Below are 19398 nucleotides of genomic sequence, written 5' to 3'. Positions count from 1 at the left end.
TGATAGAACAATAGACTGCGCTTCATTGATAGAACAATTAGAAGCTGTAATAGGTCTACTAAAGAGATTGCTTACATTATGCTTGTCTGATCTCTTCTGGAGTATTGCTGCATTCTATGGAATCTATACCAGACAAGAAGACACTGAAAAAGTTCAAATAAGGACAGCTTGTTTTGTATAATTATAAAATAGGGGAGAGAGTGCCAGAAATGTTGTCGCAGAAGCTGAGTAGCACTGTCACTATGGTGTAGTGGTTATGATACTAGGCTGGTGCATGGAGGGTCGGGAGTTCAAAGCTCACCTGAAGTGTAAAATTTTAATTTCTATATTTGGTTCAAGGATATTCTAGAAGTATCCCAAATATCGAGAATCATTATACTGGAATGTTCTGTAACTGTATATATACTGCATGTGTTCTGGCCGGAGGCAGTTCACTCCGTGCTCTTGTATGTGCAAGTGCTGAATAAACCTTTGTCAAGTGAAGTTAGTGTTCGTGATTCATCTAATTACACTGTCTTCTACGTGACGTTATTCTGGTGGAGATGCTGGGTATTAGAACTCGTGATATCGCACATTATCGATGACGCAGTGGCTCTCATCAGGCCATGACAGAGCCGCTGTTTCTGTGGCGAGAAAACCGAGTTTGAGCCATATTCAACAGATCACAATTTACCAGAGACAGAAGAAGAAGAAGGCTTTACGATGACAGCAACAGTGTGCCACCACATGAGACATCCTTCCGAGTTCTCTGGTGGTGACAACCAAGATCCAAACAAGTGGCTGAAGGTATATGAGCATATAGCCAAATTTAACAAATGGGATGACACCGCGTGTGTGGCTAATGTATTTTTCTACTTGGAGGGCACTGCCAAGCAATGGTATGAGAACAACAAGGAGAAGTTCACAAGCTGGGAAGTATTCCAGGTGGAACTGCGCAAGTATTTTGGCGACACACATCGACAGAAGTGCAAGGCTGAAGATAAATTAAAGTGCAGGGCACAATGTCCAGGAGAAACTACAGCATCCTACATTCAATACATCTTGTTGCTGTGTAAAACAGTGGATCCTAGAATGAAGAAGGAAGACAAGGTTGCACATCTCATGAATGCTGTTGCCGAGGACATGTATCAAGCCTTCCCTGAAGGAAGTTTCGACAGCAGACAACTTCATAAAATGGTGCCACTTTTTCGAGACAATGCATCAAAAATAAATTACACACAAAAAGTTTGAACAGCTTCTGAACGTCGTATCGATGTCTGTGATGGAGGAAGCAACTGATTTCACAAGTGTTCTTCATCAGATAGTGAGAGAGGAAGTTCAGAAGGCACTTGGATTGCACAGCGAGCAAAAAACCGAGACGCTTCAAGAGGTCACAAGGGAGGAAGTGAAACAGACATTTAACCCAATCTCTTGTCCTTCATTTCCCTTTAAAATGGTGAAAAAGTCGAGACCCAGGTGAAGTTACGTTCCTACAATGCCACACGAGGCACCTGTGTGGGCACCAAGGAAGACTGACATCTGGAGGACCCACGATAACCAACCTGTAAGTTTCCATTGCGGACAACTTGGACATGTGGTGCGCTATTGTTGAGCAAGGTGCCAGATATTTGATGATGACCACGCCAGAAGACAGCAGACCGATCTTAGCTGATGCCGACTCCAGGACGACGAAGATGAACAAGATGATGCGGGTGCAGGACGATGTAGGTCACCATCGCCATTTAGAAGCTCCAGCCAATCACGTAGCTGCCACAACCTGGAAAGCTAAAGGGTGCGACCTTCCTTGGAGGTGAGGCCACTGAAGAGAAGAATCCTCCTCTGTCGATCACTACAAAAATGATAGAAAACTATGTTGATATCTTGATGGATAGTCAACCAGCCCAAGCTCTTGTGGACTCTGGAGCATCATATTCAGTCGTTTCAGAGAAGTACCATCGCTTCCTCCATCACAGACATCGATATGACATTTAGAAGCTGTTCAAACTTTTTGTGTGTAATTTATTTTTGATGCATTGTCTCGATATACTTGTCAGAAAACCATATTTGTCGACAACAATGGTACGGTTTTTTGCTCGCTGTGCAATCCAAGTGCCTTCTGAACTTCCTCTCTCACTATCTGATGAAGAACACCTGTGAAATCAGTTGCTTCCTCCATCACAGACATCGATACGACGTTTAGAAGCCGTTCAAACTTTTTGTGTGTAATTTATTTTTGATGCGTTGTCTCGATATACTTGGCAGAAAACCGTATTCGTCGACAGCAAAACATCTCTGCAGAAGGTGGCTAATGGGAAATATGAAAAACCTTCAGGAAGATGTGTCATTCGTGTGGGTATAAGTGGCCATATACAGCCCTTAGATTTCATCCTCTTACAAGAGTGTAGTCATGACGTCATTCTCGGATGGGACTTTTTGAAAGCTTCTCAGAGAATTATAGATTGTGGTCGCTCAAAGGTTATGCTATACGAGATGAGATACTGTGGACAAGAAGATGCGCATCCGAGTGTGTGGAGACTATGTGTGCTGGATGAAGTGATCATTCCTGCAGTCAGTGCTAGAAAGGTAACTGTCATGTGTCATGCCATACATGAACCCATGGATCTTGTAGTGGAATGTAAGAGAAGCATACCACAGAAGAATAACTTGGTGATCCCAGCCTCTGTCGTCTTGTTTAAGAATGGATTTGGTGGATTGTGGATAGTTAACTGTCGCTGAGAACCACAGGTCCCTCCAAGACGCATGTGCGTAGCAAACACTGAGCCGTTAATTGCAGAGCAGCTGAGTGTCATAGAAACCTCCCATGCCTAGTCTGTGGGCGAAATTAGTGCTACCACTATGAGATAAGTTCACTTAGCTCGACTATCACCAGATCTCACTAAGGAACAACAGAAGAAACTGCTTGCCATTCTTCAAGAGTTCTCTGAATGCTTCAATCCACAGGTGAAGAGCCAATTAGACAAATCGACGGTGAAGCACCTGACTAGCACTGAAGACCATCATCCAATAAGCCAGAGAGCATACTATGTGTCATCAACGGAACGTCGAATAATTCGCGATGAGGTAGAGAAAATGACGAAGAATGACATCATACAGCCTTCGCAGAGCCCATGGTCGTCACCAGTGGTTCTCGTCAGGAAGAAGGATGGTAGTTGGCGCTTTTGTGTTGATTACAGGAAGCTTAATAAGGTAACTAAAAAGGACATTTACCCTCTTCCACGAATTGACAATACACTAGAGTGTCTGAAGGGGGCTAAGTTTTTCTCAACCATGGACGTGTACTCGGGATACTGGTAAATCGAAGTAGATGAGGCTGATCGTGAGAAAACTGCATTCGTCACCCCTGAGGGCCTGTATGAGTTTAAGGTAATGCTGCTTGGTTTGTGTAATGCACCAACAACTTTTGAATGGATGATGGGTAATCTTCTAAGTCACCTGAAGTGGATGCTGTGTCTTTGTTATTTAGACGTCATTATAGTGTTCTCAGAGACATTTGATGAACATGTAAAAAGACTGAGGGCCGTTTGTAAGTGTCTCCAACAAGGTGGACTGAAACTTAGTCCAAGAAAGTGTCTCTTTGGAGCAAAAGAAATCAAAATACTTGGACACCTTGTGTCAAATGAAGGTGTGTGGCCAGACCCAGATAAGGGGAGATCTGTAACAGAATCTCCTATTCGTAAAAGTATTAGAGATGTGAGAAGCTTCCTCAGATTATGTCCTTATTACTGTCGTTTTATCAAAAACTTTTGTATCAGAGCCAAGCCACTCCAAGAGTTGTTAAAAGCCGGTGCTAAATTTATCTGGGGTGGTGCTCAACAAGATTTTTCAGATTTTTCAATGTGCTGTGAAAAGCTCTGACGACTGACCCTGTACTTGGTCTGTACGATGAGAGAGCACCTACACAACTACACACAGATGCCAGTGGGTAAGGGATTGGTGCTGTTCTGGTGCAAATTTCGGATGGAAAAGAGAAGGTTATAGCCTATGCTTCTAAGACACTTACAAAAGCTGAGAGAAACTACTCAACTTCAGAAAGAGAACGTCAGAGAATATCTTGCTGTGACCTGGGGCATGTGCAAATTTCGACAGTATCTCTATGGAAGGCCATTCACAGTTGTTACAGACCATCATTCACTGTGTTGGTTGACGGGTCTTAAGGATCCAAAAGGACAACTCGACAGGTGGGCACTATGTCTTCAAGAGTATGACATCACCATTGTGTACGAAAGTGGAAGAAAACACCAAGATGCTGACTGTCTCTCAAGAAACCCTGTGCAAGACCATCAAGACTTTGATGAAGATAGTGACTGTCTCGCCGCACTCCAGGATCTCTCTGCTGAGCAGAAGAAGGACGCCAAGATATCTCACATTATGCTTGCCTTAAATCGGCCAGAGGATGTGAAAGGACAGTTTAAGGTAATTAATGGATTACTTTGTAAGAAAAACTTTGATCCATGTGGAAAGAGGTGGCTACCAGTGATTCCTAAGCATGTGCGCTTAGATGTTATACAGAAATTCTATGACACACCTGAGGCCGGACATTTAGGATTTATTAAGACGTATGATAGGATCTACAAGAGATTTTTCTGGCCAGGTTTATTTAGGAGTGTCTGTCTCCATGTGTTGCGCTGTCGAGAGTGCCAGAGGAGAAAGGCAGTTCCTCAGAAACCACCTGGCCGACTCATACTAATTCCACCACCGAAATGCCTTTCCAGTGTGTTGGGATTGACCTCCTGGGATGATTTCCAACATCTGCTAGTGGCAATAGATGGATTATTGTTTGCACTGATTATTTGACATGCTATGCCATTACAAAAGCCGTGAAAACAGCTGAAGAATTCGAGGTAGCCAAATTCATCATGGAAGACATTGTATTAAAACACAGTGCCCCAAGGTCATTAATTGCGAATCGAGGGAAAGTTTATCAATCGAATCTTGTGACAGAGATAAACCGTTGGTGCAACATTACTGATGACATGACGACTGCCTACCATCTGCAAACTAACGGGCTTACTGAACACCTTATTAAGACCTTGGCCCACATGCTATCAATGTTCGTCAGTGTTGAGCAGAGCAACTGGGATGAGGTGCTACCTTTCGTGATGTTTGCCTACAACACTGCCAAACAAGACACCACAGGATTTACACATTTTTCCTGGTGCATGGGCATGAGGCGACTACGACAGTGGTTACTGTGTTTCCGTTACGTCCTGATGACTAAATCGGCCATGTGTTAACCAGAGCTGAGGAAGCTCAGCAGTTAGCTGGACTCTGCATGCTGCAGGCTCAAGAAAACGATTGCTGAAGGTATGACGCGAGCCACCGCCCTTTTGTCTACCAGCCTGGTGACCTTGTCTGAATCTTCACTCCTGTTTGGAAGGTTGGTCTCTCTGAGGAGCTCCTCAGGCGCTACTTTGGACCTTATAAGGTTGTAAGACAGTTGTCTGATATTACTTATGAAGTTGAAGATTTCGACCCCTACACAAGACGACGAAAGATCAGAGGTACAGTCCACGTTCTTCAAATGAAGCCCTATAAGGATCCTGCAACCCAGGGTAAATTCTAAGCTCCAGTGACAGGCAGCAAGTAGAAAAGTGATGAAGAGCGTAGTGGCAAAGGAAGTTCTAAGAAGATCATCGCCAGGATGAACATCAGTCATCGGGAGTCAGGGTATGCAGGACCGATGACTCATTCCCGGACTAGGAGGACGTAACACCGAGACACTGTTCTCTTAAGGAGGGAGCAATGTCGCAGAAGAAGCTGAGTAGCACTGTCATTATGGTGTAGCGGTTATGATACTAGACTGATGCATGGAGGGTCGCGAGTTCAAAACTCACCTGAATTGTAAAATTTTAATTTCTATATTCGGTTCGATGACATTCTAGAAGTATCCCAAATATCGAGAATCATTGTACTGGAATGTTCTGTAACTGTATATATACCGCATATTTTCTGGCCGGAGGCAGTTCACTCCGCGCTCTTGTATGTGCAGGTGCTGAATAAACCTTCGTTAAGTGAAGTTAGTGTTCATGATTCGTCTAATTACACCATCTTCTACATGACAATATGATACGCGAGTGGAGTGGCAGTCATTAAAACAAACACGTTTTTTCCTGTGGTCAAATCTTTTCACAGAATCTCATTCACCAGCTTTCTCCTCTGAATGTGAAAATATTTTGTTGAAGCCAACACACATGGGAAGAAATGATCATTATAATAAAATCAGAGAAATCGGAGCTCGCACCTAGGGACCCTCTGCCAAGTATTTAATTGTGAATTGCAGAGTAATCGTGTAGATGTAGAAATTTCCTCTATTAGAAAGATGTGCACCTGTTCTCTCACAGGTATAGCTAGAATTGTAAGGATCTACATCTACATCTACATCTACATCTACATCCATACTCCGCAAGCCACCTGACGGTGTGTGGCAGAGGGTACCTTGAGTACCTCTATCGGTTCTCCCTTCTATTCCAGTCTCGTATTGTTCGTGGAAAGAAGGATTGTCGGTATGCCTCTGTGTGGGCTCTAATCTCTCTGATTTTATCCTCATGGTCTCTTCGCGAGATATACGTAGGAGGGAGCAATATACTGCTTGACTCTTCGGTGAAGGTATGTTCTCGAAACTTTGACAAAAGCCCGTACCGAGCCACTGAGCGTCTCTCCTGCAGAGTCTTCCACTGGAGTTTATCTATCATCTCCGTAACGCTTTCGCGATTACTAAATGATCCTGTAACGAAGCGCGCTGCTCTCCGTTGGATCTTCTCTATATCTTCTATCAACCCTATCTGGTACGGATCCCACACTGCTGAGCAGTATTCAAGCAGTGGGTAAACAAGCGTACTGTAACCTACATTCTAAACTCCTTCCCCCTCTCTCTGTCCATCTCCTCCTCCACTCCACTCCTTCTCTCTGTGCATCACCTCCTCCCCCATCTCTTTCTCCATTATAATCAGATTGCTGTAAATCAGTGTTAATAATTTCTCTCTCTGTGGTGTCCATATTTGAAAATATATTGTCTATAAGATTTTCCATTCTATTTGTTATTCTTGTGGAACTGTTTATAAGAGGAAACCTGTTGAAGCTGTGCATTACATTAAGAAATAACTCCTTTGGTGCACATTCATTCACAAGGTTTATAACAAAATCCCTACAGACAATTATAGTGGCTTTTCAGTAAACTAAAAGTTCAGCAGGAACTCAGATTTATTTATGCAAGTGTCTGTGTCTACACTGTATCATCTACGTCCTGCTATAATTATTGCTTTACCCAGCTTCCTATGCAAGTAAACAGCAGCAACTTCAAAATGGTTTTCAGTATTTAATGTTTTTCAGTACTTAATGTTTCTGCCTCACACCGCCTTTTATGTTTAACACTAGCAGGCCTGGCAATGCTTTGATATTGCTAAATATATGTATGTGGGAATATACATTCTAAACTCCTTCCCCCTCTCTCTGTCCATCTCCTCCTCCACTCCACTCCTTCTCTCTGTGCATCACCTCCTCCCCCATCTCTTTCTCCATTTCCTCCCTGTCTCCTCTTCTCTCCTCTTTCTAACTTTGAGCCCTATTTATTGTTATTGCAAACAAAATGTTGATTGGGAATTGATGTTTCTTAAAATGAATGGGTAAATCGGTTGGGATCATTCTACATCTACATAGATACTCTTCAAGCCACAGTATGGAGCATGGCGGAGGGTACCCAGTACCACTACTTGTCATAGGGCGAAGAAGAAACGGTTGCCTTTATGACTCTGTGTGAGCCATAATTTCTCATATCTTATCTCTGTAATCCTTACATGGAATGTATGTTTGTGGCAGTAGAATCATTTGGCAGTCAGCTTCAAACACCAGTTCTCTAAATATTCTCAATAGTGTTTCTCGAAAAGTACGTCGCCTTCCCTCCAGGGATTCCCATTTGAGTTCCTGAAGCATCTCCGTAACACCCGTTGTTTGAACCAACAGGTAACAAATCTAACAGCCCGCTTTTGAATTGCTTTGTTGTTTTCTTTCAATCTGATCTGGTATGGATGCCAAACACTCAAGCAGTACGCAAGAATAGGTTGCAACACATCGTATATGTGGTCTCCTTTCCAGGTGAACCACTCTCTCCTAAAATTCTCCCAGTAAACCAAAGTCGACCATTCTCCTACCCTACCACAGTTCTCACATGCTCGTTCCACCTCATATCGCTTAGCAACATTATGCCCAGATATTTAAATATCTGGTAAATAATGGTATATGGGGTACGAGAGAGACCCCTTCAGTTGCCGGATCTGTGAGAGTAGTAGCTTCAATGACAGTTTTTCACTTAGTTCTAATTTGCAAGTTGTTGATATCATAGTTGAAGCTTGCATTTATGTGTTTAAACCTGGCCACAGAACGGCAAAGAAAACTGTTTATATATAAGTGAATAATCATTTCAAGTTGTTATGAAAAAGTGCCAAAAAGTACTTGACCAAAATATAGCTTGGATAGCACTTGGATGGGTCACCGTTCGGTCTGTCGTGTACTGTTGGCAAGCAGGGTACACTCAGCTACTTGACTGAGAAGTAGTGACACTGGTCATGAAAACTGCCAACAGCATATGCTGACCACATTCCCCTCCATATCCGCATCCAGTGATGCCTAAGGGCTGAGGATGGCATCATGGCCGTTCAATGCCGTTGGGTCTTCAAAGCCTGTTTGGATGATAATTATTTATAAGTATATCGGTCAAGTACTTTTTGGCAACAATGTGAAACGACAACTTGCCAAAGTAGTACAGATTAGATTTAAAAAAAATACAATATCCTCCACTTTGGGCATCCTTTCTACACAATTGACCTGCCAAATTATAATGATTAATGTTAACAACCCCGAACTCAGAATCCCTGTACCAGTCCTCCATAATACACATAATATTATTATTGTCATTGTTAATTGAAACTTGAAGTTCAAAAGATTAATTTCCCAAGCTCTGCGAATTATAGCTTACAATATGAAAATATGTAGAGTAGAGAATGATAACAGTTGTACTTACACTTTACTGTGTCATATCTGATCCTGTTTTGAGGTGGGGTGCCAAAAATCCTTGAATACTACAGATTTTCTGCACATTGTATGTCTTTCTTTGGCTGCATTATAATGCTCGCTGTCGCTGCTACAGGTGAGGGAGGCTCTTCTGCTGCCAGCAAAGGGTCGTGCTCTACTGCTGCTGGGTTGAGCCTCTGACTATCGGTTAGATTTCTCTGCTGCTAATGTAGGGTCCTCTGCTGCCAGCAAAGGGGTCCTCTGCTGCCAGTGTTGATATTGTAGTTGAAGTTTGTGTTTATAACTTTATATCTGGTCACAGAATGGGAGAGAAAAATGTTTGAGATTTTTTCATTTGGTTGAATGAACCACACATCAGTTGTCCAAAACTCAAAATCAGTTATATGAGTCTATTGAGTGAACCAAATGGTTATATGTTGGGAGTATAGGCATTTGCAAGGGGAGGCAGGGTGAGAGGGGGACCTATGCTCCCTCCTGGAATCTTGGGTACAGACTTCTATTCATTACAAAATTCTCACACATATATAAACTGTCCAGTCACATCAGTGTGATCTCTCGTCAAAAACCTGAATAATCACCTTTTGCAGTGTGAAATGCTGCGACTTGCAGAAAAAGAGTCAGGTTCTGAAAGGTGCCTTCAGGGGTGTGGAGCCATGCCAACTTCAGCTCTGTGGCCAACTGCACTTGGTTTCTCTGTTGAAGATATACTGCTTGAACAGCCTGATTGAGGTGGTTTAAAGCCAGCAAGTTTGGTGGGCAGGGGAGGACAGGGGCTGAGAAAAAACAAACTGCATGTAGGGATGGACATGATCTCCAAGGATAACTGCATACTTGTGTTGATCCATTGTGTTTTCCAGAATGACAATAACACCCAAAGAATGCCACGAAAACATTCCCCAGACCATAATGCTCCCTCCTCCAGACTGGACCTTCTGACAGTTGTTTCAGGATGTTTGCTGTCAGTCCTGTGGAGCATAAACGAGATTCATCTGAAAAGGCCACCTTTCACTACTCAGTGAATGTCCATTTGCAGTATTGGCATGCAAATTCCAGCCTCTGTCACCCATGAACAGTGGCCAGAAAGGGTTTATGAACCAAGCATCTGCTGCAGAGACCCATACACAACAGGGCTTGCAGATCAGTCGTTGGGGAGACGCTGTTGATAGCTCTTTGGTTCATCTATGTGTTCACTTACTCAACAGTTGCATGCCTATTCTCCCATACACATATCTCTAGCCATCATTCACCTCTATCATCTGTGGCCCGTGGTGGACCATAGTTGCCTCAGCACCTGTTTTGAATAGCACAATTTTGTCATTGGTATCCTTTAACCATGGCAGCATGCAAACAGTTTACAAACCTAGTTGTTTTGGAAATGCTTCCACCCTTGGCCCGAAAGCCAATGATCATGCCTTTTTGGGAATCAGATAAATTGCTGTATTTCTGTATTATGACAATGACTGCACTGTTTTCCACATTGCCCTGACACATTTTATATCTGCTCCTGACACCTCCCATCTGTGAGTGGTTATTGCACTTAGCTGGTTAATGTGACAGTACTGTGTATATATATGATTGTTTGTGACTGTATTACACTGTAGCTCTAGAGTTGCTGAAAGCGATGGGAAATGCTTTGGATTTCACAGATGTGAGCTCAAAATTAATTTGTCAAAGAGTTACACGAATATCTTGTAATGGTAGATTCAGATCATGATACATTGCTATAAAGTTTGTTGAGATCACTAGACTGTTGACATTTTGAACAGATACTGTAGAGAGAAAGTAATCATTCAGTTTTTATATATATATACACTCCTGGAAATTGAACACCGTGAATTCATTGTCCCAGGAAGGGGAAACTTTATTGACACATTCCTGGGGTCAGATACATCACATGATCACACTGACAGAACCACAGGCACATAGACACAGGCAACAGAGCATGCACAATGTCGGCACTAGTACAGTGTATACCCACCTTTCGCAGCAATGCAGGCTGCTATTCTCCCATGGAGACGATCGTAGAGATGCTGGATGTAGTCCTGTGGAACGGCTTGCCATGCCATTTCCACCTGGCGCCTCAGTTGGACCAGCGTTCGTGCTGGACGTGCAGACCACGTGAGACGACGCTTCATCCAGTCCCAAACATGCTCAATGGGGGACAGATCCGGAGATCTTGCTGGCCAGGGTAGTTGACTTACACCTTCTAGAGCACGTTGGGTGGCACGGGATACATGCGGACGTGCATTGTCCTGTTGGAACAGCAAGTTCCCTTGCCGGTCTAGGAATGGTAGAACGATGGGTTCGATGACGGTTTGGATGTACCGTGCACTATTCAGTGTCCCCTCGACGATCACCAGTGGTGTACGGCCAGTGTAGGAGATCGCTCCCCACACCATGATGCCGGGTGTTGGCCCTGTGTGCCTCGGTCGTATGCAGCCCTGATTGTGGCGCTCACCTGCACGGTGCCAAACACGCATACGACCATCATTGGCACCAAGGCAGAAGCGACTCTCATCGCTGAAGACGACACGTCTCCATTCGTCCCTCCATTCACGCCTGTCGCGACACCACTGGAGGCGGGCTGCACGATGTTGGGGCGTGAGCGGAAGACGGCCTAACGGTGTGCGGGACCGTAGCCCAGCTTCATGGAGATGGTTGCGAATGGTCCTCGCCGATACCCCAGGAGCAACAGTGTCCCTAATTTACTGGGAAGTGGCGGTGCGGTCCCCTACGGCACTGCGTAGGATCCTACGGTCTTGGCGTGCATCCGTGCGTCGCTGCGGTCCGGTCTCAGGTCGACGGGCACGTGCACCTTCCGCCGACCACTGGCGACAACATCGATGTACTGTGGAGACCTCATGCCCCACGTGTTGAGCAATTCGGTGGTACGTCCACCCGGCCTCCCGCATGCCCACTATACGCCCTCGCTCAAAGTCCGTCAACTGCACATACGGTTGACGTCCACGCTGTCGCGGCATGCTACCAGTGTTAAAGACTGCGATGGAGCTCCGTATGCCACGGCAAACTGGCTGACACAGACGGCGGCGGTGCACAAATGCTGCGCAGCTAGCGCCATTCGATGGCCAACACCCCTGTTCCTAGTGTGTCCGCTGTGCTGTGCGTGTGATCATTGCTTGTACAGCCCTCTCGCAGTGTCCGGAGCAAGTATGGTGGGTCTGACACACCGGTGTCAATGTGTTCTTTTTTCCATTTCCAGGAGTGTATATTAATTATTCATTTTTTACAAAGTTCTCAATTTTCCAAATATGATTGATTCATGAGTAAATTGGGAAAATCACAGAGTTTACACTGTGTCCACTGTTGGCGATATGATGGTGTCTCGACAAAATGATGACAAAGCACAAAAACAGTTTTTTTGTTGGAATATGTATAATGTTTATGTGTTACAACAATGCAGTTTTCATTCAGAAGGAATTATCGAAAAGAACTGCCATGCAACCAGAGCACTGTCCATTGGTATCAACAGTTTATGAACACTGGTTGTCTCTGTAAACAAAAAACTACTAGTTGACCAAGTGTCCCAGATGCAACCATGGAGAGAGTGAGGGAAAGTCTCTTATGCAGTCCTAAAAAAATCATCGGCCCATGCAAGTCACGAACTTAGAATACCACAGCAAATTCTGAGGAAGATTCTTCGATGGTGGTAACATTTCAAACTGCACTGTCTGTAGCTCATGCAACAGTTTTAAATGGCAGTTTCTGTTTTGCATCACAATGCAGGTAGCACTTGAGGCAGAACATTTTGTCTCCAAGCTGATATTCAATGATGAAATGCCTTCTATTTATCTGGAAAGGTTAATCATTGCAATGTGAGAGTGTGAGGCACTGAAAATCCTCATCAAATTGTGGTGCATGAACAGATTATCCAAAGCTTATCTGCGCAGTGTCACCAACAAAGTTGTATGGAGCGTTCTACTTGTGTGAGAATACATCTACATCTGTGACATGTACCTCTTACCTTCATATCACTGGATTGGGTGTAGTAGTGAAGATGACGTGGCTCTGTTCCCTTGTCGATCTTGCCCCTTTCTTGCGCCCTCCCAAAATCACATGACCTGATGCCTTGTGACCTTTTCCTTTTGGGGTACATTAAGGGCTGTGTTTACGTACCACCATAGCAAGCAACACTTCTGAGAATGCATCAGTGTTGTTGTGCTGAGTGTTGATAGGATGTTGCTACATAAGGTATGGAACAAACCTGACTACTGCTTGGACATGGGTTGTGAGACTAGAGGGGGCAAAAAGCATTGTGAGTTTACAGTTCTATTTAGGCTTCAGTCATATTTGTTTGTGTAACACTTTGGGAAATACAGAGCTATGAAAACAAATGAATCATTTATAGTAACACTGTATCACAACCCATCTATAACTGGCCAAGAGATATAATGAATTTTAACAAATTACTTGATAGTAAGATATCAAAACTACTGATGACTTACATCAAAACTCAGCTGCTGCTCTTGAGCAGCTGTACCAAGTTCATCAGAAAAAAATGTGTGTTCACCCAGACTATTGATTGTCAATACTTTTATCGTATATTTAATGTAATGTGTTAAATTCACTACTTTCAGATAAATTTATGAATTGTCCTTTGAGTTTGTGTTTTTGGAAGATGGAAAAATAACTGTTACATTTTATTTCAGAAATGTATCATCCCTGGAACATATTCATGTGGCATTAAATGTACTTTATTGAATTCACAACATGCGAGGTGTTATAAACACTGGAATCCAAAGTTTAAGAGGCTTAGGGGGCTTAAGGTGAGTTCTTACAGTTACCTAAATTTAAATTTCGTTGGTAATTTAAATGTAAAAATGAAAAATAAATGAAGTAAGTGTCAGGTAGTTAAAAAGCCCTGCCTGTTAATAGCAGACTGAGATTGGGATATATCAAATAACTGAGACCAAACCATATGTACATTGCATTCCATTATAATTTGTCAGAACTAAAATAAAAAAAGGGGAAGACAAAAATAGTGTAGAGAAGTGATAGAGAAGCTTGAGAAAATGTGCATAACAACAGGTACTTGGGTCATAAAGTTGGAAGAAAATTCACGGCAAGAGAAAACAAAGTGGAATGTTGCTTGCCTGTATGTAATTTGTAATTATGAAAATTCTGTTCATCATGTTTCAATTACAGTATACAATATTCATTGATGAATGTCACTAACAAACCCTGATGCTGCCCTTTTTAGGTTCTCCCAGTTATCTAGTAAAGTTTCATTGTTTGGCTTTCAGGTTCAGAAAATTGAATTACCAAATTTTGAAGAAGACACGGACGAACTGTCTGAGGAAGAAGTACGGAGTAGACTTAAGGAAAGAGGTCTTCTCCCACCAAGGCCATGGGTAGAAAGACCATTTTTCATAAGTTGCACAGGTGGTGCATTTGAACCATATGTTCCACCAGAAGGTGATGGGAAAATGTCCATAATTTCTGTTCCAGTAAGTAGATTTAAATAACTAGAACTTCATGTATCCATCATAATAAATGAAAAAATTTATGTCTGTTTGCAAAGGATCTCAGTTACTATTTTTGTAACATATTCTTTTTGTGAATGGCAAAAGGCAAGGGGACTCTACAGCTGTCTGAGGACATGTGGCTCTACTCTTTGGCTTAATGACCATGGCATCCTAATGGGTAAAACATTCCAGCAATTGAGTAGTTCCCCATTCAGAACAGCAGACAGGGACTACTCAGGAAGATATCATCATCAGGAAAAACAAAACTGCCATTCTGTAGGTTAGAGTGTGGAATTTTAGATACGTTGATCGGGATGTAGATTGGAGAATTTAAAATGGAAAATGGAGAAGTTGAAGTTAGATATAGTGAGAATTAGTGAAGTTCGATGGAGGATGAGCAGGACTTCTGGTCAGGTAATTACCATTGTACAAATACAAAATCAAATAAGGATACTGCAGGAGTAGGTCAATAAAGCATAAGAAAATAAGAACGCAGGTAAGCTACTATTACAGCATAGTGAATGCAGTATTTTAGCCAAGATAGACACAAGCCAACACCCATCACAATAGAACAAGTTTATCTGCCAACTAAGATGACAGATGAGGAAGAGATTGAAAGAATATATGATGAGATAAGAGAAATTATTCAGATAGTTAAAGGGAGAGGAACATTTCATTGTGGTGGGGGACTGGAGTTCAGTAGTAGGAAAAGGAAGAGAACGAGGAATAGCATATTGAGTGGAAAAAGGGGGGACGGGGGGGGGGGGGGGGGGGTGTGAATGCCGCCACATAAAATTTTGCATAGAGCATAATTTAATCAGTGCTGTCACCTGGATCAAGAATGATGAAAGAGGGTTGTATACTTGGAAGAGATCTGGAGACATTGAACGGTTTTGGATTTATTATATAATGGTAAGACAGAGATTTCAGAACCAGATTTAAACTGTAAGACATTTCCGGGTAAGGTGTGGACACTGACCATAATTTGTTGACTTTGAGCTGTAGATTAAAACTGAAGAAATTGCAATAAGGTAGGAAATTAAGAAGATGGGATCAGGAAGAAAGAACCAGAGATTGTTGAGAACTTCAAAGGGGAGCACTAGGGAGCGGTTGACTGAAACAGGGGAAAGGAATACAGTAGAAGGCAAATTGGCAGCTTCAAGAGATGTAATAGTGAAGGCAGCAGAGGATCAAATAGGTAAAAAGACAAGGCCTGGGAGAAATACTTGGTCATTACAGGAGATTTTTAATGTGATTGTTGAAAGGTGAAATTTAAAAATGCAACAAATGAAGCAGGTGAAAGGGAATACAGGTGTCTAAAATATGAAGTCCAAATGACTAAGCAGGGATGGCTAGAGAACAAATGCAAGTCCATAGAAGCATGTGTAGTTTGTGGAAAGGTAGATACCACCCATAGGAAAATTAAAGAGACTGGTAGAGAAAAGGGAAGCAGCTGTATGAATATCAAGAGCTCAGATGGAAAACCTATCTAAGGAAAGAAGGAAAAACTGAAAGGTGGAAGGGATATGTAGAGAAGCTATACTAGGAAAATGAACTTAAAGACAATATTATAAGAGGGTAAGAGGAAATAGATGGTCAGAGATATGACACTGCAAGAGGAAACTAACAGAGAGCTGAAAGACCTAAGTCGACACGAGGCCTCTGCAGTAGGTGAAATTCCCCAGAACTGCTGATATCCTTGGGAAGGCAGCCACACTTTAACTATCCCACTTGTTGTGCAAAATGTATGAGACTAGGGAAGCACCCTCAGATATCAAGGATAATGTAATAATTCCAATTCCAAAGAAAGCAGGTTCTGACAAGGGTGAATATTACCAAACTATCAATTTGATAAGTCATTATCGCAAGATAATCACACAAATCATTTACAGAAGAAAGGAAAAATTGGTAGAAGCCAACTACAGGGATGATCAGTTTGCAAGGCAATACTGCCCCTCCAACTTATTATAGAGGATAGGTTAAAGAAAACTAACCTATGTTTATGGCATTTGTAGACTTTCAGAAAGCTTTTAGTAATGTTGACTGGAATACACTCTTTAAAATTCTGATGATAGTAGGGAGAAAATACAGGGAGAAAAAAAATTATGTACAACTTGCACACAAACCAGACTGCAGTGGGAAGGCATGAAAGGGAAGCAGTGGTTGAAATGGGAGTGAGATAGGCTTGTAGCTTATCTCCAATGTTATTCAAGCTGTACATTGAGCAAGCATTAAAAGAAACCAAAGAAAAATTTCGAGAAGAAATTAAGTTTCAGTGTGAAGAAACACAATCTTTACAGTTTGCATATGGCATTGTATTTCTATCAAAAATGGCTAAGGACTCAGAAGAGCATTTGAAGGGAAGAAACAGTATCTTGAAAGGAGGATACAAAAAAAGCAAAACAACAACAAAAGCAAACAAAACAAGTAAAATGGAATGTTGTCAAATTAAATTAGCTGCTGCTGAGGGAATTCAACTAGGAAACAAGACACTAAAAGTGGTAAATGAATGTTGTACCTCATAACAAAAAAGCCATGAGGTGGCATCTCCAGAACAAGAATATTGGACAGTCGTACGGGACAATAGCTCATAATGGATACAATGTATGGCATAGCCACATGGCAGGAGAGGTACAGTTCTAGCTAATGTGGTAAATAGCATGATGAGCAAGGGTAGACTGAGGTTGATTGCCAGGCGGTGATCACATACAATGATCGTACCTAGGAGGTGGTGCTGGGAGGCACATACACAGCATTAATGTATGTTTGCTTGGCCGTGGTGTCTCCCCCAAGGAGGCCTTGCTTTGCAGTAGTGGATGTGGAGTAACTGTTGCATTGCATGAGCCAGTTATGCATTGGAGATGACAGATAGTGCCCAGTAACTAGGTGGTAGCCCTGTGGGGAAATGGCAAGTTGCGTATCAGCAAGTTGATCCTCACCTATCTGGGCACCCTGGGAATGCTCCTAACCAGACCTATGTCTTCGGGACTGTCAGATGGCCTCCAGTTTTACTAGCTCCCAGTCAGCGCAGACAGGAGCTTGCAGCCAGAAGTACCCTCCTGGCAGCACAGTCAAGGGCTTAGTGACTCCGATGCTGGTAGTGGAGACCCTTCCATCTCTAAGATGGGTCCTGGCACGCTAGGGAGCTGCAGCAGTGCAGGCATTCTTGGTTGGGCAGTACTGCTGCATGATCTTGTTCCAACCTCCAGTCAATCTCAGGTGACCTATAAACAGAGAGAGGAGAGGACGTAGCTGGGATTAGGGAAAAACACCACTGAACCAGAGGGCAGGAATGGATTGGGAGCAGAAGCGGAGATAGCAACGGATGGTGAAAGAGAAATGAAAGGTGGCTTCTCTGCTACAGGCCTGGAGGTTGGTGGCAGCTGGGTCACCCACCACAGATGGAGCTGATTTTCATGGCATGTTACTGTTTGGTCCCCTGTAGACAGAGTCAGCTTGCAGTTCCCTACTGCTGCCAGATGACCGCCAGAATCCACTTGTTCTGGCGTCCAAAGCCCCTTGCTCAAATGTGGGTGCCTGGCCAGAAGCATGCAGCAGATCACACTGCAGACAGGCCTCCATGCATTGAGCATGAGATGGAGGAGTGTACAGGGCTGATGGCCATGGAGGATTTCCTCTGGACTCATCGCCTGTATTGGTGTCAATCTGTATTTTAAAAGTTTTCATGAATATTTTGGTCTCACCATTTGATTGATGGTGGAAAGGCAGAGACAGCAGGTGTTGAACACTATTTTTTGTAGCAGAACTCACCAGAAACCTGGGAGTGAAATTGTGGCCCATTGTCTGACACCAGCGTGAGATGATGTCCTTCAATAGTGAAAATTCTGCTGATTACTGCAACCATAGCTTCTGCACGGCATGAGACCAGGGTGAGAATGTTTGTCAGGGAGTCACTTGCTGTTGTTCACACTGATGACAGTTGCGGGCAAGATGTTTGATCTGCTGGTCTTTCCCCTGCCAGTACACAGGGCGCTGGGCATGTGAGTTCATGAGACACCCCAGTGACCTTGGTACAATAGCTGTAACATTGCCAGGTGCAGATATAGTATCAGGCTACCCTGAGAGACCCTTCACCCCCGGTTAATAGGATAACTTCATCCACCAGGATTAGCCAATATCATAGGTGGAAGTAATGTCATGGTGGGTGGGAGTCCCAATCGGGAATCCGGTCCAGTCAGTGCTGTTGTATGTACTGCAATACCTGAGTACTTGTTGTAAGATGGTGTTCTTGGCCATGGCCACAGCTACACAGACCCCCATAACAGGGAAAGGATCCACCACCTGTTGAGCCTCTTCGTTTGCCTGGAAGCACAAGATATCCCCTTGTTTGAACTCTGGGTTGGGCCCCAACAGGAGATGGGTCAAGCTGCCGACAGTGACATGGTGAGTGGTATTGTGGATGTGAATTTCGTAACGAGAAAAAGTGCCCAGGGCTGGAGTTGGTCGGCAGGCCTCTCAGTTAACATTGCTGCAGGACTGAAGAGGGAGAGCAACAGCTCATGATCTCTAAAGAGGTGAAACATTGCTCTGTATACGAATACATGGAATTTATTCAGTGCAGAGATGATTGCCAGAGCCACTTTAACAATTTATGAATGTGTTTTCTACGTAGCATTGAATGTCTTTGACACGAATGTGATCAGATGTTCTGAGCCATCTACAACTCTACATGCTGGCAGGGCCCTCGAGGTCCTGTTCAGAGGCATCTGCTACCACTAACTGTTTGCCCAACTGAAGTATGGCAAGACATGGTGCTGACAGGAGGGCCTGGTTCAGGTTCTCGGAATGCTTGTTCAGGTGCCTGTGACCCACAAGTTTCCTAAGCTGTGGCCTCCTTCACCACAATGTTGTCTAGGTGATTTATGCA

General features: G+C 43.3%; 1 protein-coding gene across 2 annotated transcripts in view; it reads left to right on the top strand.

The window, feature by feature from the left end:
- LOC126413865 (probable 39S ribosomal protein L45, mitochondrial) overlaps positions 1–19398 on the top strand; it is a 101007-nt gene that overhangs the window by 19520 nt on the left and 62089 nt on the right. For both annotated transcript variants that reach the window (XM_050083301.1, XM_050083302.1), the window contains 2 exons: positions 13695–13811; positions 14289–14492. In XM_050083301.1, coding sequence (XP_049939258.1) covers positions 13695–13811; positions 14289–14492 — 321 coding nt within the window. The remainder of the gene's footprint in view (positions 1–13694; positions 13812–14288; positions 14493–19398) is intronic.

Source organism: Schistocerca serialis, chromosome 1 (genome assembly GCF_023864345.2).
Source record: "Schistocerca serialis cubense isolate TAMUIC-IGC-003099 chromosome 1, iqSchSeri2.2, whole genome shotgun sequence".
NCBI classification, from domain to species: domain Eukaryota; kingdom Metazoa; phylum Arthropoda; class Insecta; order Orthoptera; family Acrididae; genus Schistocerca; species Schistocerca serialis.
This window is presented reverse-complemented; position numbering and strand designations above follow the sequence as displayed.